Source organism: Pteropus vampyrus, unplaced genomic scaffold, assembly GCF_000151845.1.
Source record: "Pteropus vampyrus isolate Shadow unplaced genomic scaffold, Pvam_2.0 Scaffold30, whole genome shotgun sequence".
Lineage (NCBI taxonomy): Eukaryota > Metazoa > Chordata > Mammalia > Chiroptera > Pteropodidae > Pteropus > Pteropus vampyrus.
In genome coordinates this window covers 9,209,335-9,224,974 of record NW_011888811.1, presented here as the reverse complement: position 1 = coordinate 9,224,974, position 15,640 = coordinate 9,209,335, and the positions used below count along the sequence as shown (strand labels likewise).

General features: G+C 33.4%; 1 protein-coding gene across 6 annotated transcripts in view; it reads right to left on the bottom strand.

Moving 5' to 3' along the window:
- The window catches only part of CLINT1 (clathrin interactor 1), a 54,364-nt gene that overhangs the window by 26,820 nt on the left and 11,904 nt on the right, over positions 1–15,640 (bottom strand). For all 6 annotated transcript variants that reach the window (XM_011356732.2, XM_011356733.2, XM_011356734.2 and 3 more), the window contains exons 2-3: positions 1,048–1,152; positions 398–494 (exon numbers count right to left, since the gene is read on the bottom strand). In XM_011356732.2, the coding sequence (XP_011355034.1) occupies positions 398–494; positions 1,048–1,152 (202 nt within the window). The remainder of the gene's footprint in view (positions 1–397; positions 495–1,047; positions 1,153–15,640) is intronic.

Genomic DNA, 15,640 nt, shown 5'->3' with positions numbered 1-15,640 from the left:
ACTGTAATAAAACATATATTAAGCATATTTATAGAGATGACAAACCTTATTAGTTTTCATCTTAACTGTTCAAACACTAAATATGCATACTACTATAGATTCATTACTTTCAATATGTGCAAATATGTTTTTAGTTGGAAAAACTTCAACCAGTAAAATAAAAATATTCGACATTTAGAAGTATTATTAATATTAATTTTAAACACTTCACAGTAAGAATAGTTGTTTCTGTAACTAGAAAACGGAACACCAATAGCAAATCTACTTCTTTTATCTGTTTTAGGATATTCTATTGTAGGATTTAATGTCCTTCATAATCACTTATGAATGTACACCTTAAAATTTCAAGCATTTCTTTTCAGCATGTTAAATAATAAAAACAGCCTAATGCCCATACCTTATAAACTCTTCTCCAATTCTTTTTGTTGTCTTTTAACATTCGTGACCAAAGCATGTTCATAAGTTCTGGAAATTGTTCATACATAAATGTAGCCCTGAAAAGAGAATAATTTTCCTCAAGAGTCTGCAATATGTTAATTTTGACAGTAGATGGCAGGCTTGTTCTAAGTTACTGTATTTTCCTAAAGAGCTTAAAAAGATTAATAAGCTTCGTTCAAAAAATTTAACGACATGCTTCCTTAAAAATATGTTTCCTATATTTTGTATAATATCTGGCACATTCATAAGCCCCACTAATTAATATCATATTTTACAAGCCCTTCATTCATTGGCATAGTGGTCCAGATGTTCATCAGGGAAATTTTTTCATAAATTTATTTCAAGTTATTTATATACATTTGTCAAAATTTCACATGGTAAGCTACAGTAAGTCTCTAACTTCATTAGAAAAGAAAAAAATTTTGTTTTATTTTTTGAGCTAATTTTTAAGAAGAATGGACCCTACGTAAAACTTCCTCCATAATGCCTAAATGATTATGCAGAATTTCTATCTGGCAGCTAAATGGTTTAAAACTGATAGCAAATTCCACATTTCTGTGTAAAGATAGCTGGATTCTTTCTGCACTGCTGAGTCAAATTATCACTTACTTGGCAATCTCTCCCATGAGTTGCCCAGAAGGTCCCCAAGGATCGTCATTCGTTGCTTCTCGAACCTTAGACTCGATCTCTGAATAATTCATAACCACATTGGTGCTGTAAAGAAAAAAAAATGCACGCACATACGCACAAAGATTAGCATCAAAACTGAGAAACACATGAAAACTTAATAATGACACTACTGGGTGTCCTAATGAGGTACCTCTACTGCATGAGAAAGAAAACATCTTTTGTGCACGAGCTACCCTGAGGACACTATATAATGCATTTAAGTTATCTTTAAGAAGATTTTACTATTCTATTAGCCTTCAAGAATACAGATAAAAGATTACATTAAAGCTGGCATAAGTCCAATAAAAATGGTTTGGGGTCAAATTAAAAAGAAAATTAGACATGCTAGAGTTTATTATAAACTAAACTGTCGGTTTCCTGACCAGACCTGATTTACACGCAATCATAAGTTTCTGGCTTACTGAAATTCTATAAATTAACTGGACAAAAATTATACAACAGCTAAACATTAATAAATGTTTCCTCCATTTAAATATTTTTAAAAAGCAATGATAGATAAAAGATAACACTGTAAAAATGTTTAGAGCCACTATGAACATTTAACTGTAATCCCTTAGTCTTTTTCACTTATTATACCATATACATTTTCAATGTTACTATATAGTCACCATAACCTCACTTTTAATGGCAGCATAATATTCCATCAAGATGTATGATAGTGTACTTAACTTTCATTCAAGACTTCAGCAGTGGTCAAGAACATGGGTTCTAGGAGTCAGAATAATCTGACTCCAATCACTTACTTTGTGACTGTTGACAAACTATTTTAATTCTTTTAACCTCAGTTTCCTCAAATGCAAAATGTGAACAAATGCAAAGAATACTAGGTCAAAGAGTAGCAGTCAAATTGTACTTAATTATTAGCACAATGTCTGACATATAGCAAGTGCTCAATATAGGTTAGCAATTATTATTATTATTATTAGATGTAATCACCTATTAGAATTTTAAAATGTTAAGTTATATTTTTATAAGAATTAACTTTGAAAAGACTACCTTAAAATTTATACGTGAGATGGCAAAATTGATAGTTAGAACAATTTCTCATGCTTATATGGATTTAAGAATTCAAAGACATTCTGAGGAATAAAGAAATACTGTGAAAATGTAATATACTATATTAATATTAATTCGACAACTAAAGCTCCAATTATTACCAAACAATTGTTGTTAACAGATGCTGGTGATTATGGTAATTCAAATCTCCCATTTAAAGTTTTAGAAATAGTGAAAAATCAGAATTTGGTAACTACTACTTTAATATATCCAACTTTTGCTGTATTGTTTTACAGTGATCAAAAAAAATCTATTTTTTAAATAAGAAATGTCTAGTTAAAATTGGCACTCAAATCTTTCTCAAATAGAGATTTCAAATTTATTGCAAACACTACAGTTTCTTTACCTTTAAGAAAGAATCTAGTTATAAACTGTTTCAGGTCAAAATTTAAAGGAACAATTATGAATAAAAATATGACTTGCCAAATCACAGAATAAATCTGGCTTCTAGATTTATATTCAGAATACTGTTCTAGTAAGGAAGAAAAGCAGAATCCTATTACTTTCTTTCAAATCTTGGAGAAAGCTGCCTCCTAAAATATCAACTAGTTTGATAAAATAAATACAAATATTTTCCCTGAGATTAAAATAAATACATAATCTCCACGGCCTCCATCAAAATTTAAGACTATTAATGAATGAATTTTCATAAAAATCCACTAATGATTCTATTGACAATCATTTTATGCATTAATGTATAGGAAGAATCACATCTTTTCTCTAATTTTGTCAGCAGTGGAACCAATATAAGATCAAGGTAGCCAATGACAGATTTTCAATGTAAGATGCTGCAAAACTATGGAATTCAGAATGCTTTTGTTTGTCCTACTGGCTAAAGTATGCATGTCTTAGAAAGTGACAAAATACAGATGTTGGAATGAACAATAGCAATTAGGATTATAATTCATCTAAGCATTTCATTGCCTAGAATATACTTGAAATCTGCTTGCATTGTTTGTTGGAGAACGAGATGAAAGAAGTTAATCTTTTAGTCCATGCGCGTGAAATATTTTCACTAGAGCCTTCATAAATGCTGTAGCTTTCAGAACACTGCTTTCCTTGTTCAAGCTACAAAAAGCCCATGGGTCAAATGAGAAAGGTCCTGTTTCCATAACCCTTCACAAAATTCTTAGCTGAAGGCCTGTGTGTTTGAGTACTCTGTGTTTAGACGGAGAGGTGGCAAAGAGCCAATTATTTAAGACTCTCCTAATTTCCTTGGTTTGAGAAACAATGGGAATCATGTAAAATGACAAATTGCCATTAGAACTGACTTACAATGTAGTTAAAGTATATCCACAGAAAGGTATAGCAATGATAATAACAAAAAAAGACTTCATGAAGAGAATTAGGTTCTGTTTTATAGTAATTTTCCAATGAAACTGTTGCTTTCAGACACAGAACTCTCTTAAGATGAGATCCAATGGCATAAAGAATTCCAAAACAAAGTATTTTAAGCTGCACTTAATTCAGAAACAAATGTAAACTAAAATAAAACAACACTGTATAGTTTGGCCTTATTCCAGGTCATTCGAAAATAGCCATTTCTAAAAAGGTAGAAATGGCATTTTGATCCTTCCTTTCCCATGTTTTCTATTGACCTCGATCCACACCCTACCCATAATTCTGGTGACCTTTTTAAAAAAAGGGGGGAAAAAACCCTCCCCCAAGAAAAAAGAACACTTAAAAAATTATATCCAGATGTGAAAGGAAAAAACAGCTTAATTCCTAAAACTTCCCATGATTGATACAAATGTTTTAAGAATGAATATTTCACACACTAGAGGGGGCTCTCTCATCATTTTTTTTTTAAAATACAAAATTCAGACAAAGATCTAGGATCTATTCTGCAAAAAATTTATAGAAAATTACTAGGAATGTCCAAAGAGTGAAGAATATAAGAAGCTGCTCATGTTTTGAAGATTTTATCTTAAAGCAGTATTAAAGACTACTTTTTACAAGGATCAAATCCACAATTAAAATTATTATTGTTTATATTTATAAAACTGTTCATTGCTTCCACAATGCTTTTACACTTTCATATTTGTGAGAGTAAACGAAAGCACTTAACTCTGAACAACCCCGCACCACTCACTCACTGGATCTTTAACGCTAACTGTTAAAAGTTACTATCCTCAAGTTCTGCACATATGCACACAATGTTCAATTTGTCAAGAGTTGATTATTCAATTTGTAAATTATTACTGTTCATTTTGACCCTCTTCTTTATTCCCCATTTTCTGCTTATTTCACCACTCACTAACGATAAAATATCAAGTGTTTTACTTGATAACAGTTTGGGTACAGGTTTTAGAGGGGAAATGGGTTGAAAAGCTAAAATGAGGCTTTTACTTACATATGATCATTCTTAATGCTTCTAATCTGCATTAAGAATGATCAGTAAAATGACTGACAAGAAAAAACTTTGTTAGTCCTTAACTGGTATTTTTCCTGTCTAAAGTTGAAGGAGAAAATAAAACTATATACCAAGAGAAAAGGTAAAGTACAAGTATAATCCAGTCCTAACTAACAACACAGGGATCATGAAACTGAAACACTGATGTAGTAAGAGGTATCTTTCCTAGCTTGCCTTTTTACTTGTTTTAAAAAATGGAGTTAAATGGGTCTGTATATTTAATATGGTTTCTTCTTTGTGTTTTAAATTTATTATAAAGACTTCATTCACTCCAAGATTAGGAAAATATTTAGCAGTACTTACATTCACTTACGAAGAGAGTAGGAGAAACAGAAAAAGAGGCAGCAAGACAGAGACGAACAGTATTCAAAGTAATGGTTTTAAAAAGATATTTTTCTTCATATTTTCCTGTTTTCCAAAATTTCTCCCATGAATATTATATTGTAACCAAGGATAAATTATTAAGTGCCATTAAAAATATAAATCAAGTACTATATCATCATTAGCTACACATTAACTATGCACAGGGAAATAAGCATCACGGTAGACCACATGAGTATTATTTATAGTTAAAATGTTTTATCAGGCTAATAAGTGCAGTAAACTAATAACTAAAATACATGTATACATACTAAAATATGTATACCAAGTTCTATGTGTGTAAAACTATAGGGAACAATTTAAGTACCAAATATTGAAATTAATATGATTTTAAAAAACTGTATTAAAACCTGGATATAAAAGTTACCTTTTAATCTCAAAACCACAAAGATTCTAGATGATACTTTTATGATATAGGTAAAATTATTATGCTCCCACAATGTATCAATCTTTAAAAAACTTTTTAAAAATAATATCCATAAAATGAACAATGAACAATGAACAAGGTTCTGTAGGGCGACAAGTCACTTAAGCCAGGAAAATTTGTTGTTCTTTTTAAAATATTTCTAGCCAAAAGATTAGGGAAATAGTTTTAAGAATACCTGCTCTAAAAGCTTGATAATGGACCATGTGATATTCATTTTTCATCAGAAAATGGTCTTCACTGCATTACCCTTATTTGCAAGCTGAACGTTTTATAGATCAATACTCACATTTTAAAACCAAGTTATATGTTATTATAGTCCTGTGATCCGTATCAAATTTATGGTCAAAAACCAAGAACTCCAGTACTCCTAAATTCAACAAACACCTAATTTTTGTTGTTAGCAGAAAATCTGAAGCTATATGGAAATGGTGTGGGGATGTAGAAAAACTGATTCGTCCACTTGGCTAGATGTTTGCTACTCATCAGAACAAACAAACAAACAAACAAACAAACAAAACAAAAATGATCTGGAAATGAAACATAAAGCAATGAAAAATATCTTAACACAAGCAATGGTTCAGTAGAATGCTGCTAAAGCAAGTGTTATCATATTTGACTATATAGCGCTTTAGTTATAAAATAGCTACAGTGCTAAGACAAGGAATAAACCACAGTGTTCCCTTCATACAAAAGAAAGAAACTAATAAAATAAATATTGGAAAGAACAGAAGAAACAAAGATAACAAACCTCTTCCCTCCCGCCATGAGAGAGAAATTATATTTAATAGCACCTTCTTAGTAAAGAAGTTAAATAAATTCACTCAGTATCACATGATCTGTGAGTGGCAATAGCTGTTCAAACTTTGTTTTCTAATTCCAAAGCCCATTTTCTATTATGCCACAATGCCCTAAAATCAGAGAATTAGTAATATCTGACCTATATGAAAAAGCCTACTAATTAACATGTAAGATGACATCACAAACTGTGCTACCAAAAAAAAACTAAACTAAATGCTGAATTAATGTTTAAAAAGACACATTTTCAGTCATGGAAATTAAATTTTGTTTCGTTTTAGTACACAGTAAACACAAAAAAATCCAATTAAAAAGGAGGAAACCATTGTACTCCCTCTTAAAAGCAAGGTAAAGAAAACATTAGTTGGGGGAAAAACTGAAATTGAAGATACATAAAGCCTGAGAATATCTTATCCCATTCTTCTGCAGTAACAAGATTTCAGAAAAGAGTAATTTGGTTACTTAAAAAACATATACTCTATTTCAATCCAATTATATAAGTATGTGGGATGCTCATGTACATGTTCTTTATAACTTCACCTATTTACATAGAGGACAATGCTAGATTATGTACCTTTTGTTGTCCTCTTTACTTTTCAAAAAGAAACTTTAAAATGCTAAATGCTGAAATATGAAACTTGCTTTTTAAAACAACTATCAAGAATTTGCACTATTTGGTTTTAATTTTTTTTAAACCAAAAAAAAATTGAAGTATAAGTATTTATACAAAAAAAAATTGAAGTGTAAGAATTTGCACTATTTGGTTTTAATTTTTTTAAACCAAAAAAAATGAAGTATATTTATACTTCAATTCTTTAGCTATCAGTCAAAAAAAAATTAAAACCAAATAAATACTAAAAAGCAGTTTACTGAAGGAAGAGGAGAGTACCATAGTCCTTTTTAAAGATCAAAAATTATAGATACTCAAAGATCAAGTTAGATACTATATAGCTGGATATCTAAAACATTTTAAAACCATGGTTAGAGACAGAAAAACTGCCTAAGTCTAAAGTCAAGCTGCCTGCCTATATGACATTAAAACCACAGAAAATGTATTAATGTTCAAAAACACTTCAATTGTTCCCTCCCAACATGATGTAAGACAATACAAAACTTCTAACGGATGTAACTATTTTTGAAATTCCCAATTGTTTTAAGCTGTAAGAAAATTAAGAACTGTACACTCTTTTCTGAGCCAGAAGCCATTCTCATATCAATTCTACCACAAAACCTGGTGCTCCCTCTAAATATATGTAAAGCTTCTATTTTCTGTCTGTGAATCATCATTTTCTTAGGCTCTGCCAAGTTCACTACCAGTACTGAGGTTGGCTTTCTTTGAGTTGTTTTTCACGAAGAAGTTAAATTCTTACCACAGCCCCAGAGCTGGAGCACAAAACTGCGAGATGGATGCCAGTGACTGGCTTAGCCAAATGACTTGTTCCCACACATGCAAGTCAGAGTTGGATCATAACAAAATTATATATTATTTCCTTTAACAAATCTCTTAGATCTGTTTTAAAAAGTCAAAATTTTAAACAGAACAATCCATCAAGAATCTACTGCATTTTAGAAAGAATGGTTATAGTAGGAAATGTAATGCAAAAAAAATTCAAGAACTTTTATCAGTAACTGATTTATAACATACTTTCTCTTCTAATCTCTAAAATTAGCCATTACAGACTATTAGTATTCCAAATGATATCTTTATCTAAATGTTTCAAGCTTAAGTTTAAAAACCAGCATTCCAAATCCACACAATTTCAAATTGTGTCTTAAAGAAATACTCAATCCCCTGCTTACAGAAGAGTTAGCTTAACATTCCAGGAAAATCTGCAGTACAGATTCAGTATCAGTTTGCATGGGCCCAGACCAACCAGACCCATCTAAAACTGCTGAGGTTCACAATTGATATGTTCGTCATTTAAGTATAAAGTCCTAAAATGTAATTAGCAGAATAAATCTTATAATTCCCCCGCCCCCCCCCCAAAAAAAACAAAAAACCACAAAGAAAGTCATTATTTTATGGTTTATGTAGAATTCAAGGTCAGGAAGGATTACACAAAACAAATAATCGTTAAGGAAGTCAACACTCCAAATTTAGTTTTAAATGGCAAACTATGTACCAACCTAGATTGTATATGTAAACTGATCATTAAAAAGATAAAAACTTATAGAAGAAGTGACTAAAACACCTTATTTTATATACAAGGTCATAAAATGTTTATAGTACAACATTGTGTTTTGGGAAACACTAGAAACCACATGTAATTATTTCGATGCCTCAAAAAACATAGGAATTTATCCAAAACAAAATAATACCTAAGCCAGGAGGGTAGTTGGATTTCTGCCCCTCAAAGTTTGTCATTTAATTCTTTTTTTTGAAAGGTACCGACCTCTTGATCACTATTAAGTGTGACTTGAACTGGCAACTTTTCAAGAAAATAGTAATTTATGTAACAGATGTGCAAGGAAAACTATATGAATGAGATAAGCCAAGAAAAACATCCTGATGTCCACAACTAAATTATGACCTGTGGGAGGAAGAAACTATAAAACTATTTCCCTTTCCTTACAACTTCAGTGGTTAGCGATACCAAATAAAATAGCCCGTGTGATGGCTGCCCATTTTCAGAAATTAAAATGGGCCTTGACTCCGGGAACTGTTCCAAAACACAAGGCCACACTAGAGGAAAATATTGCACATTTATTATTTTTATAATCTGCTCCATCTTTTATGGCTAGTTTTATAAAAATAAATATGTATATTAATTGATCGATAATTTATTACATATTAACAGGGCCCAAATCTTGTTTCCGATCCATGCACAAATCAACCAGTGTCTCAGTTTCCTCATCTGAAAAGCAGTTCCTAAGTACTATTACAGAGATTAAATAAAATGATATGTGTAAAGCATGTATCACACATTTATTTTTCTGCCAGTATTTATTATTTTTAGTTTGAAGATATTCCTTAATTCCTTAGATGGTCCCTTAGAATAGACTGGCATAATACTTATTACTTACCCACAACTCATTCATTGTTGCAGAACTTTACAGCCTATCTGACCCACACTGAAATGAAGATTTTGAGGACATGACTATATAGCAAGGCAGAAATGACTCTATTGCTAAGAAATAGCTGGTAATGCATATCACTAAGAGACAGGACAAGCATCTACTAATACATGCCCCAACACAGAACTGCTATTTTATGTTTAATAGTTTGTATATTGAAGTTCATTCTCCTTAATCTTAGTACAGCACCAACTGTGAGCTAGGGTTTGATTTTACATTAAGTAGTAATTTCTCTTTTAGTGGTAATCTGACATCATCTGATAAAACAAGTAAGTCTGTCACTTTCTTGGATTCACTATAATAAATCATTCATATCTACTGGGGTTGCATATACCAAAGCAAACTATGCCCAAAACAAAGACTTTTAAGCTACTGTATTATAATAAGGGAAATTATTTAGCATGAAGTTTATATTTATAATTTAGGACTATCAAAAGTAGCAGCATTCTGAGCTTTCAAACTTTCAAAAATGTCACTCACTCCATGAGGTGTCTGGCTGTACAAAAGGTTCTAGAAGGGCCACGATACCCAGTTTCTGCAACCTGTTTCTTCGGCAAGAACACAAATCATTACCCTAGGAAATGTCTGGACGTTCATGGGTCTTGATGGTTTATATGGAACTCCTTCAGCTCCCTCTCAAACACAGGTGCTACTGCTATCATGACCTGGGCAAATGACAGGCAGTCCCAACCTAAGCTAGATCCATGAGGCTACGAAGTAATTATTTTCCAGAGAGGCACTCTGGTGGCAACAAGATGGGGTGGGGGGTGCTCTATGGCTGACAAAATAGAAGAATGCATTGTATGGTTCAGGGAAGCAGGAAGAAAAGCTGCCTCCAAAATGTGGCAGCAATGGTGCCTGGAACACTGCAGCAACAGAATGGGCAGAGGCAGCCACTAGACAGCCACTAATGGAAAATTCTTTCCTTTCATGGCCATAGAAAAAAGCTCTCATAACACAAAACTGAACACTAACCACTATCAGCTATGTAAAAACACATGTATGTGGACAAAGCCTCAAAGGAAAAAAAAAAACAAAAAACATGAAAACAGTGCTAGGGGGAAGGAGGGCACATTCGTTTAAAATTTTATTTATACAATGAAAAAAATTGAAAACAAAAAATTGAAATGAAAAAAAAAGAAAAGAAAAACAGTATTTGTATATAAACTCTTCACTTGCTAGGAAAGTATCCCATGGTTGGGCCGATTTAATTCTGCTGAGGATCAGGTTCCAGACTCTGGCTCAGTAGCCTGTGTGTTCTATCAGTGCCAGTCTGCACAGATAAAAGCTTCTGAAGACAGCTCTGGATGGAAGGCCACAGGGTGTCAAGTTGCTCTGTGCCCCCTCCTAGTGGCAGAACAGTGCTGCCTCAACAGGAGACTACCTCTAACACCAGCCCCAACCCAAAACTTTCTATTTCCAGCTGATTTTTTCTTTTTTATCACATATCTCTGTAACTTTTAAGATTTTTAAAATTTTCTTCTAAAACAGTACTTTGGTATTTTGTGAAAAATATTCTGGGAGATATTAATGGTTGTTATGTGAGAAAAGAATTCTATGGTGAGGTTTGGGAAATGTGACTTAAAAACAAAGGCAACTCGATTACTGCAATGCTTCTCAGAGACGTTACTATTCTAGTGGGAGCTGTGAGACTTCAATAGGAGACAACACTGAACATTTCTAAAACTTTGGGGACCACACACACCTTCCTGGAGCTTTTTGTAAGTATCCCAAAAAACCCACTTTGGTATTTACACTATTTTAAAAAACTTTTTTTTTTCAAACTTCAAAAAAGGTCACTTTAAATTTTCACTTTATCATTGTTTTAGTATATGTTCTTGTTTTCAAATCTAATAAATAGCTTTTTCTTTAATCTTTTATTTTTATGTGTTTAAACTCTTATCTGTTGGCTGGCTTTTGGCCTTTTATCTTCCTTTACATATCATTTATTTTTATTGTATTTTAAAATAACTTTGATCTTTACTGTTGATCCTAGATTTCAATCTTGTTTAAGTTTCATCTGTTTTAACTTTTTATACCTTTTTTCCCCCATTGGGTTTAAAAAACTTAACTTCATTCCAATCCTTTCAAAGTTCTCACTTTTAGTTTTAATTTCTTAGTCCTAATTTAATAAACTTATGTTAAACAACTTTTCCTTATTTTATTTATTTTACGGTATTTCATAATGCATATTTTACTTATTTTATGGTATTTCACTTATTTTATGGTATTTCATAATGCATAGCTGACCAAACACAGGAAGAGAGCAAAGACCTCAGGAAAAGAGATGAACAGCCTCTCCCCACAGCTCCTTGCTCTCACACTGCTTCTCTGAGCCCCTTTATACAGAGGTAACATTTTACACAAGGAACAATTAAATATGTAAATGATACTCAAAAAGAAATTAGTTTTATCAAGTCCCAAGGGTGAAACAATGATTATTCTTACAAATTAGAGCTGCTTTTTAACAATAAAATGTTAGTTTCTATGTTTCTGAGAAACAGCAACACGAAGGTAGCTTCACTATTTTTCATCCTGAAAAATGATATGAGGGCATATCACAAAGCCAGGCAGACTGTGTGCAGCTGTTGGGATGTTCGCAGTCATCTCTGGGAGCCTTTCCCTCAGAGTCTACTTCCCATTAATTTCTAAGTCCTGTTCATTCTACATTAAATATACAGGCACTCACTTCTAGTCTGGACTCCTAAGAAAGCCATTCAATCTCTCCCCTGTGGAAGTAAGTATTCTTTCACTCATCCTCCAAACCATGACCAGATTCATTTTCCAAATATTTAGTGTTGGCCATGTTAGTTCGCCACAAATTCACCACCTTCCCTCAAACATTTTTCTCCTCCTGGATCAGTGGACAGTACCATCCAAAGTTATGGTTTGAACATCAGTATTGATTACTTCTCTCCCTTTTTCCCATCTAGCACCCAACTCATTCCCAGGCCTTTTCTTCTTGATTTCCTAAGTAGTTCTCAACTACGTCCATCTACTTCTCCCTGCCCACATTGCCACTACCTTGGTCGTATCTTGATTGGTCGTATCACCACCATTTCGTATCTTGATTGTTGCCAACAACCTTGTAACTAGTACCTCTGCTTCTCTATCTTCCACCAGGCTAGAGCCAAAGTAAACTTTTACTGAAATACAAATCCTACTGAACTGAGTCCTCATTCTAAATGTAGCAAAGGCTTCCTAATTATTTTCAAGATGAAGTAAATTCCTTAACGTGGCAAAAAAGATACTCCATGTGAGATATCAATTAATCTCCTCAGTTCCATGATTGTCTGGCTCATCCAGGCCTTTTCACAGGCTGTTTCTCCTAAGTCCTCTGCCCACCCATGACTGTTCCCCCAGCTAGTCCTACCCCATCATCAGGTTTTGGCTTAAATGCCACTTCCTCCAAGAAATCTTCCTTTAACTACCAAAACGGTTGGAAGTCTCCCTATATGCTCTTCATGGTACCCTGTGCTTTCTATTACCTTGAACTAAAACTAAAACTAGTGTACTAGAGGAGACATGTGTGTTTACTTACCTGTCTTCCCTTCAGGACTGAAAACATCCAGAGGACACAAAATGTCTTTTTCACTTAAAAGATCCTCAGTGCCTGGGACAACCTTGGTGATAGTAAATGCTCAACAAATATTTACTGAGTAACTCAACAAAAGTACTAAAATTCTTAAATAGCTTCTTTTCTCTGACTAAAAAAGCCCTAACTGAACTGGTGATCAGGATCTGCATGATCTGGCCTCAAACTACTTGATTAGCCTTTTCTCTGACTACTGTTTCTTTTTCATTTATGGGATTATTATACTGTATTACTACCTGAAATTTAAACATGTCCTTTTACTGTCTTACCTCAGTGACTGTTCACTCCTAGAATCCCCACCTCTCCTTTCAGTTAAAATCAAACTTGGTTTCTAACAAAGATACTTTCCAACCTGTAATCTGTTCCTATGATGAAATCTAACATTATATTTAGAACTCCTACGAATTATGTTCTGCCTTGTGCAATGGTCACGTATGAATTTATCTCAATTCCCTTAATACACTGTAAGTTTTTAAAAAGCAAGTAGAGTTGATCCTGATTGATTATTTAAGGACTCGTATTTGTGAATTTGCTTGCTCACTAAAATATATCTGTAACTCTTAAATTAATATTGATAGTGCTTTCATGGTCATTTGTGAACATGTGCAGAGCAGTAAAAAATTTGAATTGTCTCTCATGCACATTTCCAGCTCAGGTGGGACCAAAAAGGTGATGTTCTGCCTTATTCTTTCAGTTCTCATAATGTAACAAGTGTCCCTTCCCTACTGTGCTTTTTGTTGGTGATTTCACTGTTCAATGTGGCCCCAAGCCTAGTGCTGAAGTGCTGTCTACTGTTCCCGAGCATCGGAAGGCTGTGATGTGCCTTACTGAGAAAATATCTATCTTAGATAAATTTTGTCAGGCACATTATTATAGTGTTGTTGGCCCTGCATTCACTGTTAATGAATCAACTACAAATATATTAAATAAGGTGTCTGTAAACAGAAACACACATAAAACAAGGTTATGTGTTGACTGGTTAATGAAAATGTGAACAAAGGCTCACAGGAACCTAACTCTGTATTTTCCCCTAAGAGCAATGGTTCAGTATTTGCTAATTCAGTATTCAAGGTGATTTTATACAACTACCTCATATAACGAGAATTGACTGTACTCTATATTATGCATTTTTGTTTCCTTCTCAGTGCCTCACAATGAATGCCTCACATAAAATGGGTATTTAATAACTGACTCGTGAAAACATATGAAATCGATCTCGTGAAAACAGAAGATGGAAAAGAAGGAAGCTAGCATTAAGATATGAATAGTGAGGACTAAAATGAACACCCCCTGACCAAAAACAACACAAAGAGAATGACATGATAAATACCACTCTCACATACACACAAAATTTTTTAAAGGCTATTCCAGAATAATCTCAAATTTGAGGTCTTTTGGGTCATGGCCAGAAAGAATTATTAAGTTGCTATATCCCCTAACATTAACTTACTGACTCCTAGCAAGGACTTAAAAGTTAAGATTACCTTGGCACAAGACTTCTTTGCTCCACAGAAATATGTGAAGAGCTAAATATGAAATCTAAGGCTAAAAAAATAATACAAAAACTTTAAACCGGCATGCTCACTGTCAACTATGGATTTGGGAGCCATCATGGATTTTCTCACCACACAAGAGCTGTACGAAGACTGTATAACAGTAATTTTTGTGTGTTTCTTCCAAAGTAATGCAAATGGCAGGGCCAAGTGAGCACATTTTATTGCCTACTTCACATTATTTGTTTATAGTTTTTAAATAGTTACATAACTCTGAGAGTCAGGCAATGTCCTAAGCACTTTACAAAACATTCATCTAAACCTCCTAACAACTCTATGAGGCAGATACTATTATCATCCTTGCTTTACAGATGAGGAAACTAAGGCACGAAGAGGTTAAATATTCCACTTCAACCACACAATTATTAAGTGGTGGGCTCAGGATTTGAACCCATGCATTCTGACTCCAGGGATAAAGGACCAAAACTCATGCGCACCTAACTGCTCATGTTATAATCATGATTTTCACCACTGCCCTCTTCTCCTCGTCCCCACTCTGATCCATTATCCAACTGAGCACCAGGAATAAGCTACATAAGTGGTATCATTTCACTCCTATGTTTATCGGAATTCCTCACAGGCTTATTATACTTAAAATAAACCCAAACTCCATGCAATGACCTACAAATCCCTGATACCAACCTTCGTCTTTCATGCTCTTGCCACGACGCTCTCCCCCTTTCTCACAGCTCTTTCCCTTTGCCCATCCCTTAATATCCTTCCTCTGGAACACTCTTTCCTATAATCTCTGCGCTCTACTTTAAATTCCATAAGTCTTAACATCGATGCCATATTCTTAGAAAGGCCCCCTGAGACCGTCCTATTTTAAAATAGCCCCATTCACTATCCTTGATACTTCAGCTCCTTTCTTCATAACACTTAAAGTATATTTGTTTACTTATTCTTTTTATCTCTCCCCATTAAAACTTGTTTATAAACAACTGTACTTCAAGTTATCTAAAAGAGTTCCAGATAACCAATAAATGCTCATTAAATGAATAAGCCACGTTATCCTGTACCTTCCTGCACTCTAGTACAACATCTCATTCTCTTTGGGATGTGGGTATCTGACATGAGAAGCACACCCATAATCTGAGTCCTCTTTATCAGAAATTATATAAGCATTAAGAATATACTTTACCTTAAACTTATACAGTGATGTATGTCAATTATTTCTCAATAAAACTGGAAAAAAGCAAAAAAAAAAAAAAAAAAAA